The sequence below is a fragment of the Vipera berus genome, assembly GCF_964194415.1.
Source record: "Vipera berus genome assembly, chromosome: 3".
NCBI classification, from domain to species: domain Eukaryota; kingdom Metazoa; phylum Chordata; class Lepidosauria; order Squamata; family Viperidae; genus Vipera; species Vipera berus.
The window spans coordinates 59,471,089-59,493,778 of record NC_138204.1 but is presented as its reverse complement, the minus strand read 5'-3'; the positions used below and the strand labels follow the sequence as shown (position 1 = coordinate 59,493,778).

Sequence of the window (22,690 nt, the reverse complement as noted above, 5' to 3'; positions counted from 1 at the left end):
TTGATTGATTGAAACTGAGTGTTTTTGCACATAGCGGCAGAGGCCTAAAGCGAAAAGGTTTTATAAAACCCAGCTGAAGGCCTAGGACTGGGGCAATGGGATGCGTGCCCACAGAGAGGGCTCTGCATGCCACCTGTGGCACGGGTGCCATAGGTTCACCACCACAGTTCTAAACTCATATACTCTCCCTCTCTGACTTAGAACCCTTGGCTGTATGGGTTCTCAATTATTCAATGAGCCAACACAAATCAAGCGAAGACTTCTAACCAATGTACAATTTGATCTTGGTATACTTTACGTTGCAAGGAAAATCTTCTAATTTCATTACTTTTTTCTATGCAGTGGAGATGAAGGATGGGAATATGGTGGAAGACAGAAAGCATGAATGTCCACCCCGCCATCTCCTGTAACGGTGAATGAGTAGAAAGAGAAATGCCTCAATTGGTCACATAAAATACACACACACACACACACACACACACACACACACACACAAAAGAGGACCAGTCTTTCACAGCAGTTTGCAGAAGTGTTTAACTCGTACAAAAAGTGACCCCATTTGACAGAACAATGAATATTGCGGGATCAAACATTCCTTGATATTCTATCATTTTTATAAGTCCAGATGCATCCTTGATCTGCAAATTGCTTGTCAGACTCAGATGAGTTTCTTCTGTTGCTCTTTGTTGGACAGCATCTCAACTTCTTTCATGAACCGGAGGCATAATTCCTCCTGCCATGGTAAAGCTACACATTGAACTGCCACAGGAAGCCCAACAGCACCTTCTACTGCCTGAAAGAGATAGTGAAAGAGCGAAGTCATTCAGATATCTCAGGTCCAAGCATTTTGCTTACTGCAAAGTGATCTTGAGCAGGTATCCTTGAAATAAGTCTCCTGTCTCCCTCCAAGTGGCAAATGGTCTCAGGTAAGTTTTCAAAGGACTGCAACCTTAATTTCTTATATTCCTAGCTTAGACCATTAATAAAACTGTTCACAACATTTGATTCTTTCTCTTGTATGCCTTCATACAACTGCTGCCTTGGAAGCCAGTCATCCCAAAGATGTAAAATATGAGAGCTAAAAGACTTAAGTGCCTGCACAGAAAAGTGAAAACCCACACTAACTCTTAACCTTCAGCAAACATCTTTAGTCTGATGACCAGGATAGGTAAGATGTTAACCAAATATTTTTCCCCCATCCCCCACACCAATTCCTTCCCTAAAACATAACGGTTATAATCCCGGATTCTTAGATTAAACCTTTCTTCCCTTCCAATTCTCAACATGATCTTTTTCACTCTCTTTTAGAAACAAGAAGAGAATTTTCAATCCATATATTCTACCGATGAAAATAGACTTGATCCAAAACATTCTCTTCAAAACTTTCCTCTGAATTTTTTCAGGGTATTTGTTCTTTAACTAGATGGATGACATTTTGCTTCTCAGGATCATATTGCATATTGCTCCAGGGGCAAAAAGAAGCAAGGCCTCTTTAAGGAAAGGGTGGAAGAGTCAGGATCAGAAAAAGGAAAGAAGGCGAGGTTGTCAGAATACAAGCTAACTTGAGGGCTAATCCACATGGAGCCCCATTTCCATCTGTCCTGTTTGCCATCATTCACTCCCTAGAGACTAAAATGGACAATGTGAAATTTGAGCGGGCCCCAAACAAGGAGTATATATCGGAGGTGGTGACCCTTTGAGAGCTGTATGCAACAAAATTTCATTTTGATGTATGCCGATTGGTGTACATTCAAAGTGACAATAAAGTTATCATCAAGAGAAGGTCAAAACCATTTCTATTTTGGAAGCAATATACCGTAGTTCATCTACTTGTGCAAGAAAAAAACACACTACAATTATCATGAATGTTTAGTTGTTGCCAAGTGCTGGGAAAATCAGGAAATCTAAGCAGTTCAAATGAACATAAAGGTTTATTGCAAGCTTAAGCAGTCTACAAGAATCTGAACTACTAACAGTCAAAGCCAAGTTGGTGGTAGATAAGAATCAGTGGAATTCAAGGTGGGCTGGACTCTTGTGGGTGCGAAAGGACTCAAGACTGATGAGACATTTGATCCCTTTCTTAGGCTCAGGTGGGTCATCTTCTACAGCAGTGGCGTAGCGTGGGTTGTCAGCACCTGGGGCAAGGCTCTCTCATCTCTGGCCTGTGTCACCTGCCGCCGCTGCCAGCTTCTTCTTGCTGCTGCATGGGCTGGTCTGGTGTGGTTCTCTCCCGCACTCAGCACTGTGCTGGGTGGCCGCTGCACTGTCCCTCCCCCAGATAGTCCCTCGCTCTCTCTCCGCACCGCACTGCACGCCTGGCACCCCCCCTCCACAGTGGGCGGCGACCCGGCGGCTCGGATCGGATTCGCACAGCCAGCACTGCAGTGAGAGAGAGTGAGTGAGCCAGGCAGGGGCAGAGAGCTGCGAGTGCGAGTGTGCCCCCCCCAGATGTTGCGCCTGGTGCGGCCGGCCCCCCCTGCACCCCCCACGCTACGCCACTGTTTTACAGTTCTAATATATGGTATTATACCTTTTCATGCCATAATGTCCTCATGTACATTATTCATCCATGCTTATCCAATTTTGGGGAAGATTACTTATAAAAGAAGTGCTAAATAGGATATATTAGATCAAACATATCCATAAATTAAACTCTACTGTTAGCAATTTTGGGTAGAAAAAGATTAATTCATTAAAACTTAGGAAAGTTTAGTTAACCTTATTTATTTATCCGATGGTAGCAGATAATTTTCAAAAACTGATATTAATTTTGTTGTGAAATCAAAGGTCTTCACAATCTCAAACATCACTGATCAACAAACATTTCTGCGTGTAGTAACCTCTCCTGAGTTCATACAAACCTTTTTCAGGGTCCTATCCCAGGAGTCACCATACAGTCCCTGGTGTTGTGCCATCTCTTCTTCATCTGCTTCTGTAACTGTGGTAACTGGTACAACTCCAGCAGGGAAGTTCAAAGCATTGTACAGCATGGTATTAGAGATAGCACCTAGGAAGGTGAACACACAGAGTAAAGAGTTAGGTGGAATTAGATACCTTCTCCCCGTGGAACTCCTTTCCCAAACCCTTCTACCGGCATAATTCAGTTATCGCAGGGTAGAATTGACGAGCTTTCTAAAATTGGACTGTTTCATTTTTTTTTCGGGGTTTTGAACACGTACAGTGGACAACAATGCTTTGGCGAGCTATTCTCGTCATCCTATGGACAGAAGAGTTAACCTGAAACCAGATTTTAATCTCTCTGTGAGAATTACATGTAAGCTGTATTCCCATACAGGAATTGTGAAAATTTCTAGATCATTCTGACCGTTGTCATTAATTATTCTGCTAAGAGAATGGCGAAACCACTCTCTTTGGAAGCAATCCCATCTGTGCAAGATTAATTGTTGGTGGATGCTCCTGAAACTTGATAATATTTTTTTAATGTAATGAAAAGGTGTACATTATGCCACAGTAAGGCTTACCAAGTATTTTTGAAGGATATCCGAGAAAGAAGGCAGGACCCAGAACAGGGCACAGGACAACGTCAAGTTTGTTTTTTCTCCATTTCTCAATAAACTTTTTACGATAGACCTGAGCCCAAACAGCAATAGTTGTTAAAGTCCTGACAAAATCTAGGCTTGATAAAGTGTAGCTGAGTAGTTAGAAATGTGCTGAAAGCTATCCCAGGTTGTTGCCAGACAGGAAAAATACAATCAACATACGATTTTTAAATTTTATTTTCACAACAAATGTTTTTACCATCAGTTCATTATCGATCTCCCACATGTCCTTCACATTCCTGAAAGACAGAATATTGAACATGTAAGCCAAACTTTCTTCATCAGCTAAAAGTATCATTTCATTATATTTGTAGGAATATAATTCTGCCATTACCTCACTCCACACAACGCATTCAGCTGCCCAGCCAGTCGGGGAAACTTGAAAGAAAACAGCATTCAGTGAAAATCCAGATTCATTAGTACTATTGGAGTTCGTTTAAAAACTATAAAAAAAATTGTTTAAAAAAGCAACTGTGTGTAAGGTCTGGTGAAGATAACAACATTATGACTGTACAGTTGCAATTTCATCTCTAATTGAAGAGACCATGATGTACAAGTCCTGAGGAGCAAGTATGCCAGCTGAACAGACCTGCTGGCTATCAGAGCACTAATCAAACTAGTCATACGGGCAAACAAGAAGCCATCTAACTGTAGGATTTTTGCCACATTTCAGAAACAGCTCAGGACCTGTTCAGTCTCACTATTGGTTAGTTGGTTGGTTGGTTGGTTGGTTGGTTGGTTCAGGCAGATGAGTTGATAATGGCATTTTTTTTCTAATACTGCAGCTGTGCAGGGAGTACGGATAGGCCATTTTCCAGGGTCTATGACAATTCGCCATGGCCAACTCACCATGGCCAACTTGCCACAGCCAACTCGCTGCAGGATAACTTGCTGCGGGACAAGAGTTTCACTAATATCAAAGAAATAGTGGAATAGAATCATTAAAGGATGCAAAAGGAGGGACAAAATGAAATGTGAATGGCAAAAATTAAAATAAGGCATTTATTTTAAATAATTATGTAGAACTGTTAAATTGTCCTGCCGTGAGTTGTCCAATGGCAAGTTGGCCGTGACGAGTTGTCCTGCAGAGACATTCCATTCCCATTAGTGAGAATTTATGTCTCATTTCTGGTGTCTTAGCTTCTGTGTCAAGCTGTAGCACCCCACATACAAGTTCATCGTCCTTGTATCCCAATCCAACCGTCTTCCATCCACCCGCCCACCCCTCCCCATTAGTATGTAAGGGGGGGCAATAAAAATATGCTTTCTTTTCCTTGAACAATTAATCAGTGGAATGACTTGTCTCCAGGAGTTGTGGGTGCTCCAACACTGGAGGTTTTTAAGAAGAGATTGGACAACCATTCATCTGAAATGGTATAGGGTTTCCTGCTTGAGCAGGGGGTTAGATTAGAAGACCTCTAAGGTCCCTTCCAACTCTGTTATTTTGTACAGAGTGGAGATTTTCATCCTTCTGCGACCAGATACCGCCTGCCTGATATTCTTTGCACTCTGTTTTTCAGATGAATGGGTTCTCTGCATGCTGTCACCATTTTGAGAGGTGGTATAGACAATCTACTTTGCGCCTGCTCTTTTTAGTTATTTATCAATTAAATTCATCTTTATGACTGCCCTACTCACAAACATGGTTTTGGGCAGCTAATGAGCTGTTAAAATATTATTAGCAAGGGATAAAACCCTACAGTGGGTCACTGAGAATAAACCCAGATAAAACAAATGACAACGATCTCTATCGTCCCTTTCCCTGACTTAGGATGATAAAAATTGGCAGACCTGCCATTCATCTATATAGGCAATCAATTCCAATCATTTTAATTACCAAAAGGAACATCATGAATGGCTTTGGGAAATGGTCAGCTGATCAGTTTCTTCAGAATGCATTCAATTTAAAATTTATGTTTACCATGATCAATGGCAGTCACTGGAGTATTGAGGCATTACTTCATATTGCCCCTTTGGGGCATGTATGTGATGTCACAATAAACACAGAAAGGATGGGGGCTTGCCTTGTAATTTTTCAATTCCATCAGTCTGATCCCCTTGCCCACCCCCCATGCTGCTGCTCACAATGCAAATATGTTTAAAGACATATTTATTTCAGTTTCATACCCCCAAATACAATAATTCTATCACAAATAATGGAAAACAAATCTGACCCCTTACACAGAAAGACAGAGATAAGACTCACCCAGCTCTTTGTGAACTTGGCCAAAACTTTCTTCACCAGTTTTGGGATTTTTAACATTTTCACTTGGGCTTTCAAAGCTGGATCCACTATATCTTTTTGACTGACAGGCAATAGAGAAGGAAAGAAAGATTGGAAGTTTTCTCTCTTTGTATACAAATGTATTTACCACTATCATTTACTGTATTAAGAAGTGATGTTGACCACTTTTTACAGAGGAAATTGGATACTAAAGCTATCAAGGGCTGTTCTAGAGCAGGCATCCAGAACAGCAATATTTGCCCTTCTCCCCAACATTTACTTAAAGTATACGGAGCTGGCATTCTGTGTGGAAATTACATAGTCATGCAAGTAGCAATACAAGTAAAGGTAAAGGTAAAGGTTCCCACGCACATGCGTGCTAGTCGTTTCCGACTCTAGGGGCCGGTGCTCATCTCCGTTTCAAAGCCGAAGAGCCAGCGCTTGTCCGAGGACGTCTCTGTGGTCATGTGGCCAGCATGACTAGACGCCAAAGGTGCACAGAACGCTGTTACCTTCCCACCATAGTGGTCCCTATTTTTCTACTTGCATTTTTATGTGCTTTCGAACTGCTAGGTTGGCAGAAGCTGGGACGAGTAACAGGCGCTCACTCTGTTATGCGGCACTCAGGATTCAAGCCGCCAAACTGCCGACCTTCTGATTGACAAGCTCAGCGTCCTAACCCACTGAGCCACTAGTAGCAATACATTTTCCCCTTAATAAGAAAAAGGAGATCACATCTCCTGGGCTCAAATGTTAGACTTTATTTTAGGTACACAGTGGAAGGAGAGGATATCAGCATCACCTCTTCATTCAGGTAAATGCTACCAGTTTTGTCTTTGCCATATTCCTAACATAGTAATCTATCACAGTATCAACAACTGTGTATTTTTCAGGGGTTTGTGAAAACAATTGTCATACTACACTGGAAGGAGGAATTTACATCTTATTGACAGCATAGGGCAGGGGTAGGCAACCTTGGCTCTTTTATGACTCGTGGACTTCAACTCCCAGAATTCCTGAGCCAGGAATTCTGGGAGTTGAAGTCCACGAGTCATAAAAGAGCCAAGATTGCCTACCCCTGGCATAGGGGTTTGGGTATGTTACTAACATTTGAATTGGTTTATTTTCCAAAAGAACGAGGAAGAAAAGAGTCAAAAATTTGGAACTGTTCTGTTTATGTCTTCAAAGCCTCTATTTCCTTTCTCTCATTTTTATTATTGTAGTGATTGCTAACTGGAGGTTACATCACATTAATACATAGGTACTTCTTTCTTGCTAATTCATTGATATAATAAAGCAAATGGTAATGATGACGGCACCACCATCGCCCCCTGGAAAACAATGACCTTATTTTAAAATGCCATTTGAATGAGAACACAGTAACATTGGGCAGGGTCCTTATTTGCTACTGGCTCTTTAAATGTTCTTTAGCTTCCCCAACCAACTACTTACAACAAGGCCAACAGACTTGAGCCTCCATCTGCAAAAGCACCTTTCAGATAAATTTCATCAATAACATAGTCCACAGAAGGTGGGTCGAAGGGAACTAGCTGCAGAAAACAAAGGGGTTTTCAGTTAAATCTCCAAGATGTCAACTAAATACAAATCTAGATTAACTATTTTCCTGCATGCTATTTGTCCACTCAACATGGCTTTCTCTATACAAGCATATGCACACAAAGGGCTCCTCCCTGTGGTTCAGTCAACGCTATTCACCAGTTCTTCAACTGACAAAAAGAAAAAAGAAATAGCTTAAAAAACTGCAACCTGGCTGATGTGTGTCCTCCTAGCCTGCCATTGAAAGGATGCCACCAAATGCTGATGCCCAATTAAGAGCAAATTAAGGAAGGAAATTGATGAAGTCCCAGATATGGTTTCCCTCTGGGTCAACAAACCAATAGCTGGTGAGTTGGATTTGGACCAGAGAAAGGCAAAATATTTTTGAAAAATAAACCAGAGGAGGTAGAAATTGTTAGAAGTTGCTCCAAGGATTTGCCCAAACTTCTGGCAACTGATTGCAAGGCTGACAGAAGTGGCAAGAAAAGGAGGGGAAGCTGACATCACTGTCAGCCTCTGGAAGAGCTCTGGGGACTAGAGGTGTGGCAAGAGGATGGAAGAAGACAACTGTATTCTTGCTAGATCTACAGTCCCATAGAGCAGATTCCCAGACAATCTGAACTGGAAGGACTGGCAGATCATATCCATCTTTTGCCACCCCATTCAGTTGCAATGAGGAGAGATGACTCTTTACCCATCAAGTTTCTTAGCTCCTGAATCTCCCAACCTGACAGCTGATTCTTTAAGTCTCCAGGCCTGAAGGGGATATGGGGCATCTAAACCACCTGTACCTTTCTGAAAATCAGCTGAATGGCTGTAGAGGGAAGATCACACAATGACATACAAGATATCCCACTTCCATTGGCAGGTGGGTTTTTTTAAGTTATTTTAAAATATGGACTGTTTACCGTTCTAGCTGCTTTTGAACATGGTTGTTCTGCTAATTCAGAAGACATTGGCATCAAGCCAATGTTCAAACGCAGCCCATTAAGAGCTGCCAATGTGGAGTTGCTTGCTTCTATGGGAAAGCTCCTTCCCCCATCACTTTGCAACTGGCCCCTTCCCCCATGAACATTCAGCTGTAAAATCAAGCTTTTCTATAACAAGGATTTGGTGCTCTTGTGAAACAGCAATAAATCCCTGATCAACATCAGCCTGCACAACTGCCTCATGGAAGCCTACCAGCCCCACCACTGAGCTGCTGTTCATAGACAATTGGTGAGATAACTGATTATGGCCCAACCAAATAAATGGTCAGGGAACCACACCATTCTACACACACACCTAAAATGTGTAGTTTCTTGGCTGCCGTCCTATAGAAGCTCTCTGACTACTCTGTATCAAAAAATAACCCATTATTTAACATGCAAATAAGTTGTACTGAAACAATAGTAGTAGCAAAGATACACACCGTATGGCCAGCTTCCTGAAGAAGTTTCCTGGTTTTATGCACAGCCCTTCTCATGCATGGTGGGAGCAAGAAATAGCCATCTGTTTCATAATATCCAATCCGTAGAGGTGTAGAGTTTGAATATATCTAGGGGGGGGGGGAAACCTCCCTGTTACTAAAATTAATGGATTAAGAGCTATAGCATGAACTCTGTGATGGCACTTTTGTTAACCACATTGTTGTGATTGTCACACTATTATGCATGCCATATCACACTGGCATGCAGAGGCTCATAGAACTGTACGAGCTCTGGTTTGGGTGGTGGGATACTTAGAACAATGGACAAGACTTTTAAATGTGTTTCAGCAAATTAACAGGAATTGACCATGACAATAATTCTCAGGTGGCACTACATTCTTCTTAAATTAGGAAATGTATGTGAAGTAATTTTAATCTAATTAAATGTAATGTAATTTTAATGTAATTTTAATATGTGATTTTTCTGGATGGTGAAGTTGGCAATATGAGCAAGTTGGCTCATATTACTATCTTTGTGTTCAATTAGCTATACTTTTGATTGAAACTTTCTGACAAAATTTGGAAAAATCTCACAATCTTTACAATGAATCCTGCTGTGAGTTAAACATTTTTTGTAATGCATGTAAGTAGATGCAATATTAAGAAATTAGTTTAATGCCTTTTATTAGTTGCCAGCTTTGTTACTGTGAAATGTTTAAAAATTAAGCACCTCTTTGACCAAATTAGTGACATTTCTAATGGAAGAAATTGCTCTGGTTGAAAAATGGATACAACAAAAAGAGCTTTCAAAAGCATGACAAAGGGGGATATATTTTCTCAAACTGGTGATTATTTATCAGCTATATTAATAACATTTTTCCCAGGAGAAATTAAATAGACGTCCTTCAGCTAACATGTATGCATACAGGTTTTTAATCCATTAGTGTGTGTTTTTTATTTGCCTTGTTTTTGGGGAAGGTTATATTTTAAGTATGGATAGGGTCATAATCCTTTTTCTTCTAAATATATATTTAGATGCTTTTTTATTTGGGGAATTCTTTCAAAAAAATCTCATAGTATCTGTCAAAATCATCAACTATGGATTCAGCAAACGTGTTATATCTACCCTTTGGTTTTTGATTTACCTCTTCATTGAATGGCATAGGTGGCACAGTGGGATCCAGCTGGAACATGTAATCACATAAGAGAGCCTTCATGCATAGAGCAAGACTATCCACATCCTTTGCCATTGGTCCTATTGTCCCTAAAACTTAAGAAGATGAATATATGTATGAAGTAATAGTATATAGATTTCAAAATAGATTTCAAAATAAGATCATGCTTTGATGTTCATGTCTTTGTTTAGGTTGCTCCACATTCATTCTTTCTGAAAGATCATGTTATGCTTCCACTTTTCTTGTTAATATTTATATTTCAAATACTATGTACCCAATATCCATTGTTCTTCAGCTCAGGCAGGCACTTTTTACATTCATTCAGAACTGCTCTCTCACCCCTTTCCCACTTTCCACAAAAAAAGATGATTTTATTTACTTAGCATAAGATGAAAAGGCTCCTTTACTCCAGAAACACTGTAAAACAGAGAAATATAAAATGCAGACAATATATATGAATAGAATACCTTAAGCAAATGGCTTTTTGGAGGACCCTGTCAACGGGATCATCACTCAGTGATAAATGCCAATGGTTGCTCTTGTAGAAGACATATTTGCTTATATCTGTGTCTGTTCTTTGTTTAGAGCAATGTTTCTCAACTTGGCAACTTTAAACATGTGTAGCCTTCAACTCCCAGAATTCCCAGCCAACATGTTAATGTCCACACCTCTTGAAGTTGTTGAGTTCTCTGCTACTAAGTTCAGTGCTTGATTTCCTTGGAATGAAAGCATTTGCTAGAGAAATATTATCTCAAACTTAAATTGGATATCCCTAGCACCCTAGGGAAAGTGCCCATGGTATCGTTTCTAAAAAATTGTGAACACTGATCAAGCTATTTCATAATTTCTCCGAGATCACCAATATCTTCAGCAGTTTTTTCGGCAGAAATTAAATGGCAGTATTTTTAGAGATTTTTGTAACCACAACATTCCAACCCCAGAAGATTATTCTGTTAGATGATTTCTGAGGTCTCGTCCAACTCTACAATTCTACATCTTGTCAAAGTGTGATAATCCGTTGCACAGTCTATGATAACTTTAGTACTTACCTCAATCTACCTGCGGTTGGCTTCAGCCCACAAAGACCACAGAAGCTGGAAGGTAGACGGATACTTCCACCCAAATCTGATCCAAATCCCAAGACCGAACCTCCTCCAGCAATTAGAGCCCCTTCCCCTCCAGATGAACCCCCAGGAGTTCTCTCATGATCCAAAGGATTCACCGTCTGCCCAAAAACTACATTGCTGCAGTCATAGCTGAAAGGTGATAGAAATACATCAGATGGTGGGAACACAATATTTAAAATATGGGAGATCTACAATCTTTTGTTTCTTCTGAAGACACAATCTTTAACCCACCTACAAAATTTAAAATGTATTAAACTCAGTGGAACTTCTATTACTGCATTATGAGTCTGAGGTCCCTCATTCTGATGTTTTAAATCAGGGGTCCCCAACCCCTAGTCCATGCCAGCAACCAGTCCACACAAACAAGGAAAGCCTCATCCACAGGATGCAAGCAGCACACAAAACCACGCCCCCTCCGGTCCATGGAAGAACCTCTTTCCATGTAACCGGTCCCTGGTTCCCAAAAGGTTGGGGACCTCTGTTTTAAATAATGTTCTACTCTAAAGTAGTTGTATATCAAAAAGATTTAACAGATTTTTCAATTTGACCAGATTATAATACACTTGAAGCAGAAAGCAGGAATCCTAAGGGTGTCTAAGTAATTAAAGAGAGAGAAAAACCTGAACACCCCCACCCCCAATTTCTACAAAAAGACAACTCCTACAATACAGATCATTCCTTCAACATGTTCTGACAGCTGAACACGGCTAAATATAAAGGTTTCTAATGATGGCTACATCTCTTAGGATCACTGTGATTCTGGATATTTTCTTGATATACCAAGCAAAAAGGTAGTAGGACTACAACAGAAATTTTACTTTTTCTTCATCAAGTTTTGAAGAAAAAAAGAACACAGTACATATGACAATGTACCCATAGATACTTGGTTTTTGAGAGTTCCTCTAAGGCAGGGGTCTCCAAATTTGGCCGCTTTAAGACTTGTGGACTTCAACTCCTAGAAGAATTGAAGTCCACAAATCTTAAAGTGGCCAAGTTTGGAGACCCCTGCTCAAAGGCTTTTTCTCCGTATCTCCAGTAGTGTGCTTCTCTCCTCTACTCAAGATGGGAGGAGAGCACACTGTCTTGAGAAACACCTGTTCCCACAGCATTCTTCTTGCTGTGCCTCCAAAATGAGGTCAACAAAATTGCCACCATTGCATGATTGTATGGATCCTTTTTAATCAAGAATCAGATCTGGGCAAGGGACTGAAACATCATCCGTACACGCATTCATTACAGATTAATATTCAGATATAGGAAGCCATGACTAAGTCAAGTCAAGAGAAACTGTGAAGAAATAACAAAGAGGTATATGTTTTTAGCAACTGCACAACAAAGTGCTAGAGTTTATCAATACACAGGACTGATCAGTAGCTATACAAAAGAAAAGAAATCACATTTGGGTCATAGAAACTTACCTGAATAAAGATTGCGGCACATTTGTGAATACAAATGGAATTGCTCCCTGCTTCTTTAATACCTTAACCAACACACTGTCCTCTCCTTCCACATCAAGAAAATGTGAAAAGCCACATGTTGTCAAGTGGCCCTAAAGGTAAAGGAAATATTAAGGAAACGGGTGTAGATCAACTCTTTATCTTAACACCGAATAATAGCCTCTACTTTTTTTCCTCCTTTCCTCCCCCCCTTTTTTCTCTTCTGCTAGGATTTTTAAAATTTTTGCTTTTTTTTATTAAAAACAACAACAACTATGAAGGTGAAGGTTCGTTCTCTCTCATCCTACACCTGCGCGACAGATATTCGTCACTATTGCAAAAATAACTATGTTTGAGGTCGCTGTTTCAGGAAATAAATAAAACATTCAAGGTAGTCTAGGCTTTCAACTAATTAAAGTTGAAAGTTTGGGCTTTCAACTATTTAAAAAGCGAGCAAAAATTGTACCACTATAAATCAGCAACCAGCTGTGGCAATACAATTCTAGAGGCTGGGGGGGGGCTGTGTTTTTCCTGTAAGCCATGGTTTCCCATCCCCTTTCCAATATAAAAGGGCTATAGCCAGGGGTAGGGAACCTTGGCTCTTTTATGACTCGTGGACTTCAACTCCCAGAATTCCTGAGCCAGCCAGGATTTGAAGTCCATGAGTCATAAAAGAGCCAAGGTTGCCTACCTCTGGGCTATACCATAAGCAAATACATATGCTAGAAAGGTATCTAGCAGTCTTCTCTTAGCAGCTGCTCCTTGTCTGCCATTTCTAGAACACCAATGTATCACAGAAATGGAATCACCTTGTATCCAATGTGGTCTTTGATGCTGATAGGTACCCCATACAATAAACCCTTTTCCTTCTGTTTTTTCAGTTGCTGAAGAAATGGCTCACATTCTGGAATAAAATGGCGCACACAGTTCACCTCCTTGGTGACCGTTAAAGCCTTTTTAGGAAAACAGTAGACAGACAAGGTGGGGAAATAATTAGAAGCGGAACAGTGGGCTTGCCTGTGTTAATCACTCCCCATTCCTGATCCATGATTCCTAGAAAAAAAAATTCTACCAAATGTACTGTTTCACTTTCATCGGTACCTTCTATCGTTTTCCTAAGATCAATCTTGCCCCCAAACCATTTTTATAGTAAAAGACAAACCACACATTCCAATCAATATTCATTGCAGTATTTATTTTAAAATGGTGCAAATATTTCCTCTCCATCCCCCTGACAGGAAAGTAATGAAGGAACAAATGCAAAATGCCATGGTAGCATGATCCCACTAGAGCAGGGGTGTCAAACTCAATTTCATTGAGGGCCGCATCAGCATTGCGGTTGCCCTCAAGGGACCGGGTGGGTATGGCCAGGGTGGGCGTGGCCTGCTGGGTGGGCGTGGCTAGACTATGTATGGCCTACTGGGTGGGCGTGGCCAGGTCTACATCGTTCGCATCAAGGGTGCCTATGGGGGCCTGGGCAGGAGTGGGACAGATCTGAGGGTCTCTGGCAGGAGGAGGGTCTCTGGGCCGGGGCCAAGGCAGTGGGGGCCGTTCCCTCACTGTTTCCAGGATGGCTTCGCGGGCCACATGAAAGCACTTCGCGGGCCGGATCCGGCCCCCGGGCCTTGTGTTTGACATGTCTGCACTAGAGGGTGCAGATTGACCTTTAAAAACATTTTAGAAAAAAAGATCATTTTACTGTTTCCCCCCCCTAAATTTGTTGGTTTTATTCTGTAAAAAAATTTCAATAAATAATATTGTAGAATGATTATCAAGAGATTCAAGTGGCTATACGTTGAGATATAATACTAAGATAACATTTATTGTCATTTTGTTCTGTGAACAAACTGGCATATATTTAAAAAAAATCTTATGCCCCCCCCCTCTCAAAAGAATATAAATATGAAATCATACAAATATGTGCACATATACATGCTATATATAATTATGGAAATTATGTACACAAAATAAAATAAACTGGAGTAAATTTTAACTAATTCTAGTTGTAGAGTACAATGTGGATACATGTGTGCATGCAGACATGTACATATACACAGACACACACATAGACACACACACATTTTTGTTAGGGAATAAATTAACAAAGGGACTGGCAACGTTTGCAGACTGATGGGACATATTTGGAATTTGTGGGCATTTTCATCAAATGGTAGACCTAGCCTTTTGTGGAATGTTAAAAAGCATCCATTTTCTATGGTTGTTATAATATTCAAAGCCATTTTGTATTTCCACTTGACTATTTTCATTCCTCTTATTTATGATGTATTTTTAATCCTAACTGTATGCCACCTTGAAACATATGGAATTAGCAAGTTTTATAAATTGAATAAATTTATATGTTTAATTGCAAATGAATAGAGAATGTTGATGTCAAGTTTCAGCTTTTTCTTCATTTTCATTATTTCAACTTATTTTGATAAAATAAATAAATAAAGACAAGATAGAAAGACTGATGGGTAGCCAAGTGCTACTGGGCATTCTTTTTTTTCTTTATTTGTGTCAGAAGCATCTTCAAATTGTAGACATATACTGCTCAACACACAGCAGGTAGAGGCTTCCAGTAGCGCTGCCGCGCCGAATGGTGGCGTTTTAGAAGCCGCCCGACCTTGGGAAGCGTTAAGCGCTCGAAGACAGCAAAAATCAGCTGTCCCATGGCGCCGAAGTCTCTCCCTCGGGAGAAGAGGGAGAGACGAGCTTATCTGGGTAGAGGTAGAGCTCCCCTGTCAATTCCTCAACTAGTTTGGGGGTTGATAGGGTGTGCTCCCTTGGAGCCCAGGCTCTCTCCGCTCCCAGGACGCTTTCACTCCATAAGGGAGTGGAACCAGACGCGACAACTACATCTGCTGCTTAGATGGGACTGTGAGTATTTTTTTCTCTGAGAAGCAGGCAGAGAGAAACAGGAGGATTTGAATTTTCAAGCTGGATTTTAACTTTAACTCAGATTCATTATCTTCTTCAAGTTTTAAGCTGATTGAAACAGAGTAAAAATGGCGCTGGAATGTTGCTTTCTTGTATGAACTGACAGTTTTGGAAAGTTGCTACATTTTGCAACATAGCATGAGATACAATTTGCAACTGATTTTAACCAGTACCGGATTTTGTGTATTTGAGAGTTTGCCTTTTTTTTTATTGAAGGATAAGGAATTTGGGAGAAAAACTTTTATTTTTTCTCCCTTTCCCTTTTTTTCCTGAACTTTGATTCTGCTAGAAGAAAGAGGAAATCGAAACTTAAGAGATGGCTGCAAGGCGTGGGGGAGGCCCTACAATTTCTAAAAGTGCAATTTCTTCACCTTTATCACAAGCTGCTGGGCAAACTACAATGAAACCTACAGTACAACCATCTTCCCCACCACCACCTGCATTTACATTGGCAGACATTCAGCAAGTTGTGATGCAATCAGCGCAAGTATTACAGCAAGAAATAAAGGAAACAAAGGAAGACTTTGTTAATCAAAACAAGCAGATGAGGGAGGATATAGTGCTTGCACTGCAGGGCTTGGCTGCACACATTGAACGCCTGGATGTTCGTGTGGATTCAGTTATGGAGTATGTGGAGAATCTGGAAAATAAAATCATCAGTGCTGAACAGAAAATAGATAGAGCAGAGGTTAAAATTGATAGAACAGAAGATGAAGTCATCATCTCACAATATAGAGACATGGAGTTTGCATTGCGTATCAGAGGCCTTAAAGAGAATCCTAAAGAAGATTTGGAATGGGAAGTGGCGCAGGCAGTGGCTCCTGTCTTGAAATGTGAACCTGAAGAATTAAAGAGATGGATAAGACATTTAGGGTTAATTCCTGGATTGCCAGACAGAAAAAATTACCTAGAGATGTAGTGATTTACTTCTCCAGGAGATCAACTAGAAATGCAATCATCCAAGCCTTTTACCGGGAAAGATTCCAAATTGCAGGCCAAGATATTATAATTTTAAAGGAGATACCCCAAAAAATTCTTAGAAGAAGGAAAGACTTCGCCTTTTTGTCTGATGAGCTTAAGAAGCGACAAATTCAGTTTAGATGAGAAATACCCATTGGAATTGTGGTGAAGTATGCAGGGACGAGGTATAGGTTGAATACAATTTTAAAAGCAAAAGATTTTTATACTAAGGTCCTTAAAGCAGGCTCACCACTGTCTCCTCGAGTTAAAAGAAAAGAAGTAAGACAAGAAGATAAACAGTTGAGTGAAGGGGCAATGTCACTGCCTCTTGAGGAGATGCAGCAGGTTGAGACTATGGAGCAGAGTTTGGTGTTAAAGGAGGACCCGAGAGAACAGAGGATGACTAGGGCAGCATATAAGCGTAAGGAAAAAGAGCAAAAACAGAAGCTTGTATCTGGTTTAACTACGCAAGATGCGGCTGTTTCAGAGCCTGTGGGAGGAGCACGCCCAAAGAGAGCAACAGGTGATCTTCAGGTCATGTTCCAAAGGCTCCTGTTCACCAGAGATGGTGAAGTTCCTGACATGGAATGTTAATGGCTTAAACTCACCATAGAAAAGAAAGAAAGTATTTTACTATTTGAAACAACATAAAAATGATATTGTTTGCTTACAAGAGACTCATATTGCATTAAAGGACCAAAAGTATTTGGCTAATTCCCAGTTGGGAACACATTTTGCAGCCTTTGCTCCAGACAAGAAGGCTGGAGTGGTCATTTATCTAAGAAAAGATTTTTCGGCTAGATTAATTGAATTGGATAAACAAGGGAGATATGTTAGTATTGAACTGATGTTACAAGGAAAGAAAGTTCTTCTTATTGGATTATATGCTCCAAATCAACAACAGCAAAAGTTTTTTAAATTTTTACATCCAAGACTAATAGAATTGGATTACAAATCTGTTATTATGATGGGGGACTGGAATGGAGTTTTGGACTCATTTGAAGATAAGAAGGGATCTTTTAAAAACCCTTCTAATTATTCGAAACTGCCCAAAGCCTTTTTTGATTTGAAGGAGGATTTGGAGCTAAGAGATGTATGGCGGGAAAGGAATATGAAGGACAGAGATTTTACTTTTTTCCGGATAGACACAAATCTTTCTCTAGGATTGATTTTATCTTAATTACTACTGATCTTTTCTCTAGTGTTAAGAACATTAAGATTTTTCCTAGGACATTGTCTGATCATAGTCCTGTTTGGTTGGAGTTCTTTGCTGAAGATGATAATAGAAGATCCTGGAGATTGAATGAAAATCTATTTACAAATGAGGTGTTTTTGCAGAAATGTAGAGAACATCTGAAAGAATTTTTTGTTATAAATATGCATAAATGTACATCGATGGGAATGGTTTGGGATGCTAGTAAAGCTTACATGAGAGGGGTCTTGATTTATATGAATAATGCTTATAGGCATAAGCAAATGCAAAAACGTAAAGATCTTGAGGAAGAGATTAAATCTAAGGAGAAAGATTTTATTTTGAATCCATTGGATAATAATTTAAGGACCTCGATACATTTATTGAAAGAACAATTTAGTATGCTAATGGCTGACCAAGTAGCAACTAATTTGCGTTATGCTAGCCATAATGCTTTTTGTAACTCTAATAAGCCTGGTAGGTGGCTGGCTTATCAATTAAGGAAGAAACAGAAATTACGTACTATAGATAAAATAGAATATAAAGGAAAAGAAGTTTATCAACAAAAATTGATTAAGAGGAGTTTTTAGATTTTTACTCGAAATTATATTCTAGAGAAAACATACAAGTTTTAGATATAGATAAATATTTACAGGAAGCACATTTTCCTAGACTTTCAAAAGAACAACAACTTGAGATGAACTGCTGAATAACATCAGAGAAAATCTCTTTAGCTATTAAACAGTTGAAAGTGGGCAAGGCCCTGGGAACAAATGGATTAACAGCAATTTATTATAAAATGTTGTTGGTTGAAATGATCGAACCATTAAAGATCTTGTTTAATGAAATTCAGACTGGAGGAGCAGTTCCTCCATCTTGGAGGACAGCCTTTGTATCATTGATTCCAAAGGAGGATCAAGACCTTACTCAACCTAAAAATTATAGACCTATATCGCTTTTGAATACAGATTATAAGATCTTTGCCAAAGTATTGGCTAATAGATTCATGCACATTTTAAAGCAAATGATTCATAGTGATCAATCAGGATTTATATCTGGAAGGTATATGAAATATAATGTAAGACAAATTGTAAATTTGCTTGAATATTTGGATAAGAACAACCAAGTCCCTGCAGCATTGATATTTTTGGATGCAGAAAAAGCTTTTGATCAATTGAATTGGCAATTTTTATTTAGAGTTGTTGAGGAAATGAATTTTGGAGAAGGATTCTTACATTCTATTAAAGCTCTATGTCAACAACAAACTGCACAAATTATAATTAATGGGGGGGTTAACAGAGATATTTAAAATTGAAAAAGGTACAAGACCGGGATGCCCCCTATCACCATTGTTGTTTGTATTAACGTTAGAGATTTTATTAATTAAAATTTGAGAGTCCCCTATGATAAAGGGAATTAAAATAAAACAGAATGATTATAGATTAAGAGCTTTTGCTGATGACTCGCCAGCATGAGGTCTTCTTCTGTCATGTTGAAGGACATGTTATACACTGGGGCATATACGAGATGGGCATACTGGTATATGTGAACAATATTTCATTCTGTACCTGCTATGTATTCACATGTTTAATAACGTTAACATTCAGAATGTATATAAACCAGCAGGGCTGAGGTAAAGCCGCGGCAGCTTTTGACAGCTGTCAAAAGCTGCCGGACAGAACTACGCAGGCGCCCACTGTCTGACAGCTCTCGGCTGTCAGAATCACCCGGCAACAGCACACGCTACCGATGACAGCTCCGAGCTGTCAAAATCAGCCGGCTCCGATTGGCGGAAGCGAACGGCGTGGGAAACCGGCTCAGCCCTGATTGGCCAAACGTTTGACAGCTGCTAGTATAAATAAGAGCAATGTTCTTCTGTTGTTTGCCTGGTTCCTAATAAAGTTAAGTTGCTTAACTTCGCTGTCCTGCCTGCTCCTTCAAAGCAGTACCTATGTTCTGTGTTTTCAACTATGCTCACCTTTTCCATATAGGTGTAGAGGACCACATCTGGAGACAAAGTGTCTTCTTTCAGCTTCTCAACCAGTTCCACCAGAGGCAGAGAAAGGATGTCATCTGCTGCTATCCCAGGGTTCTGTAATGAAAGGGCACAGTATAACACTCCCCACAGATTTGATAGAGCAGATGTGTAGCTTTTGCGACAGAGGGCAGAGGGGCTAAGTGGCTATTGATGGCAAGCCAGCAACCATAAAAATAATGGGTCATATCAGGACACTGAAAAACTGAAGAAGCTTCTTGGATGTGAAGCAAAACTTTTGCAAAGAAAAAAAAACCCAAGGCAGTCCAGTTGCCTTTGGGACAAACTTTGGGACAACCATGACCTGGATGACTGAGAATCTCAGTAGATATCAAGACTAAATTTTACCTAATTTCAATGATATTTAATTTCATTAAAATTAAACACAAGGTAAATGCTTATTTTACAGGCATGCATTTGACTTTTTTCCCCCCTTCTATCTCATTACAGTTACCATCACATTCAATTTTTGGATGGGTCTTGGAGTTGTTCCAAGGTTTTCATGGGCCACATCTTTAAAGCTCCAGGTTCTGCATCTCTGCTGTAGAACATAGGTACTGCAAATCTTTTAAGAGACTTTTCTGTTCTACTTGATCCAACTTTCATTTTGTGTCTACTAAGATGATAAACTGTAAGATATGACAATAGCATAGCATAAATGGATCCTCACCCTAAATGTAGGCACCCAAACTGCTACTTAATTCAATAGCAATCCTTTTGATTAAAGTTGTATTTAAAAGTAAACTTCATCCCCTGAAAATTTTCAGATTACAAATTCTCCTCCATGTGTAGTCATGAAATATCCTTCAGTTTTACTTAAAAGAGAGATAGTGATCAACCCAACCTTAATAACAAGAGCCAAACAACAGGAAAATAACAAAAATCAAAATTTAGTAGTATAGTAAATATCCATTCATAATTATTTACTAAAACTCTATCTTATCCATTAGCCTATTATTCCAACTACTGTAAACTAAAAAAAATCTAAATACATTTAAATATGCAGTTATATAAATATTATATATAATAGGTAAATGTAAAATGTAATAAGTACAAGTAATACATGTAATAAGTACTTATACAAGTACTTATAATGTACAAGAAATAGTTAGGAAACATGTACCTGGCTTTTAAATGCCTGCACTGATTTTTCCATTTCTATCAAGCCACGATCCCTTTGTCTTCTTGTTTCTTCTATTTGTTTTTTAATCCTTTTCTGGCCTAACCATTTCAGTACCAAATAAGATGCAGTTGAACCACAGGTCAGAATCACAGCAGTATAAAGAGGGATTTTATCCTGAGGCCAGGCTTGCTTCAACCATTCTTGGAGTTTAGTGGATGCTTCTTGCAGCATTCTGGAACCAAATTTATGGGCAATTTTTGGAGACTCTGAAATGCAGGGGAAAGCTAATATGAAGTCCATCTGAGTCCATTATAACAAGATACACAGCACTGACTTGTTGAAGTCCTAACATGTTGTAAGAAATATCCTGTTCATATTCAACTGCAATATTTTCATCCTTGCAACATGCTAAAGTATTTCAAGAGAATGCAAAACTTCTCTCCGCTTTGTTGACTATTGATACCCCTGGTGGAGAGGTGTGCCTTTACTGCATATGTCTAATTTTAAGCTTAGCCTGGAGCAAACACAACCTCTGTGAATAACAATAATTAGCAAGTATACCAAGAACAATATGGGTGAACTTTGGCCAGGAAAGCACAGATGTTCAAAAATAGCCCCAAAGAACTTAATGGCCTTCAGATAGCATGACAGGATAAGAGGCATCAGTGTGGACAAATGTAGACAAAAGAGCTTCAGACTTTATTAGGAGATGGAAACACTAGTAACTGAAGGGAAAGGACCAGAAATTTAGTCTAAAACCGAAATATATCAACCAACTGCTTATATGGGGGGGAGGGGAGGGAGTCAAAAGAGAGAGCCCAAAGATAACCTCGCCTAACCCTGAGATAAAAAAGATGGTCAGAGCTTTTTGGTAAACAACAGCATTTATGGTCACCCTCAGACTTCTGAGATAACATTCTGTGACCACCAGGCAGATCATGTTTGGCTGCTGGTATCATCCCTTCAAAGATAAAAAATTGTAGACACGTCATATCAAAGAAATTGCTTACCTGGGCGTTAACAGTCACTGCTTTCTGCCCTCTGTTTTCACTGTGTTCACCACTTTCTTTCTCACTGATCACCTTAAAAGGTCAGAGTAAATTGTATGGCTAGGGAGTAGTTAGAGATAAACATGCTCAGGAGTCTGAATTAGGTCAAGAGTTTTGTCACAGCATGTGATAAAAATTGCAAGATGAATTCAACTAAAATCTGAGCTCCAAAAATCTCACTTCAGATTTGAACTTCTAAATAAGTCATAACACTTGCCCTTCACAGTATTGATTGGAATTATACATAAAATTATAAACACAGCCACACCATAGAACATCTCATTCTTTGTTAAAGAATAACTAGTGTGGGATTTAACCTTTTTAAAAATTTGAATAAATAAGTTAGATAGGCAAGCATGGTTTTTTTTTGTTTTCTTACATATCTAATGGTTTATGTTTTGTGGGATAGCTGCCAGTTTCTATAAATTCATGATCTTAAAAAAGAGCAGTTATCAATAAAAGTTTGGATTACTATTATTTTAGAAAAGAAAAGTCAATAAGTTACATGCTGAAAACTTTTGCCTCCTCATCTCTCTAGCATATTCCTGTGCATGAAAAACTAGTATTTCTAATGCTGGGGAAATTAAGTTCATACACATTTAGGCTTAATTATATTGAAGGTATGAGCATCTTCATCCCCATGCTAATCTTTTGCTTCTTTCTTTTTGTTCAATATCAAAAGCAATGTTCTTACATATCAGTGATTTCCATAATATGGTCAATAACCGTAAAAGTATAGGTGACCAAATATCCTAATGCTGTTTGATCCCAAAATAATTTTTCATAAGAGATGTACTGAGATTCAAGGTGCTGGTTATGACCTACAAAGCCCTACATGGCATGGGTCCGGATTACCTACGGCAGCACCTGCTGCCGGCATCAACTTCCCTCCGTCCAGTGCACT

At 39.4% G+C, this 22,690-nt stretch overlaps 1 protein-coding gene across 1 annotated transcript; it reads right to left on the bottom strand.

Annotated features, from left to right (window-relative positions):
* Window positions 1-658: 658 nt before the first annotated feature.
* On the bottom strand, window positions 659-20,968 carry LOC308665946 (vitamin D3 hydroxylase-associated protein-like; the record flags this gene model as incomplete). The annotated part of the gene is made up of 15 exons (XM_081324336.1): window positions 659-793; window positions 2,862-3,007; window positions 3,483-3,591; window positions 3,760-3,799; window positions 3,895-3,938; window positions 5,767-5,866; window positions 7,237-7,334; window positions 8,753-8,878; window positions 9,895-10,019; window positions 10,304-10,341; window positions 10,974-11,180; window positions 12,470-12,600; window positions 13,297-13,440; window positions 19,558-19,671; window positions 20,738-20,968. The coding sequence occupies 15 exons, from the start codon at window positions 20,966-20,968 to the stop codon at window positions 659-661; spliced, it is 1,788 nt and encodes a 595-aa protein (XP_081180462.1).
* Window positions 20,969-22,690: the final 1,722 nt, after the last annotated feature.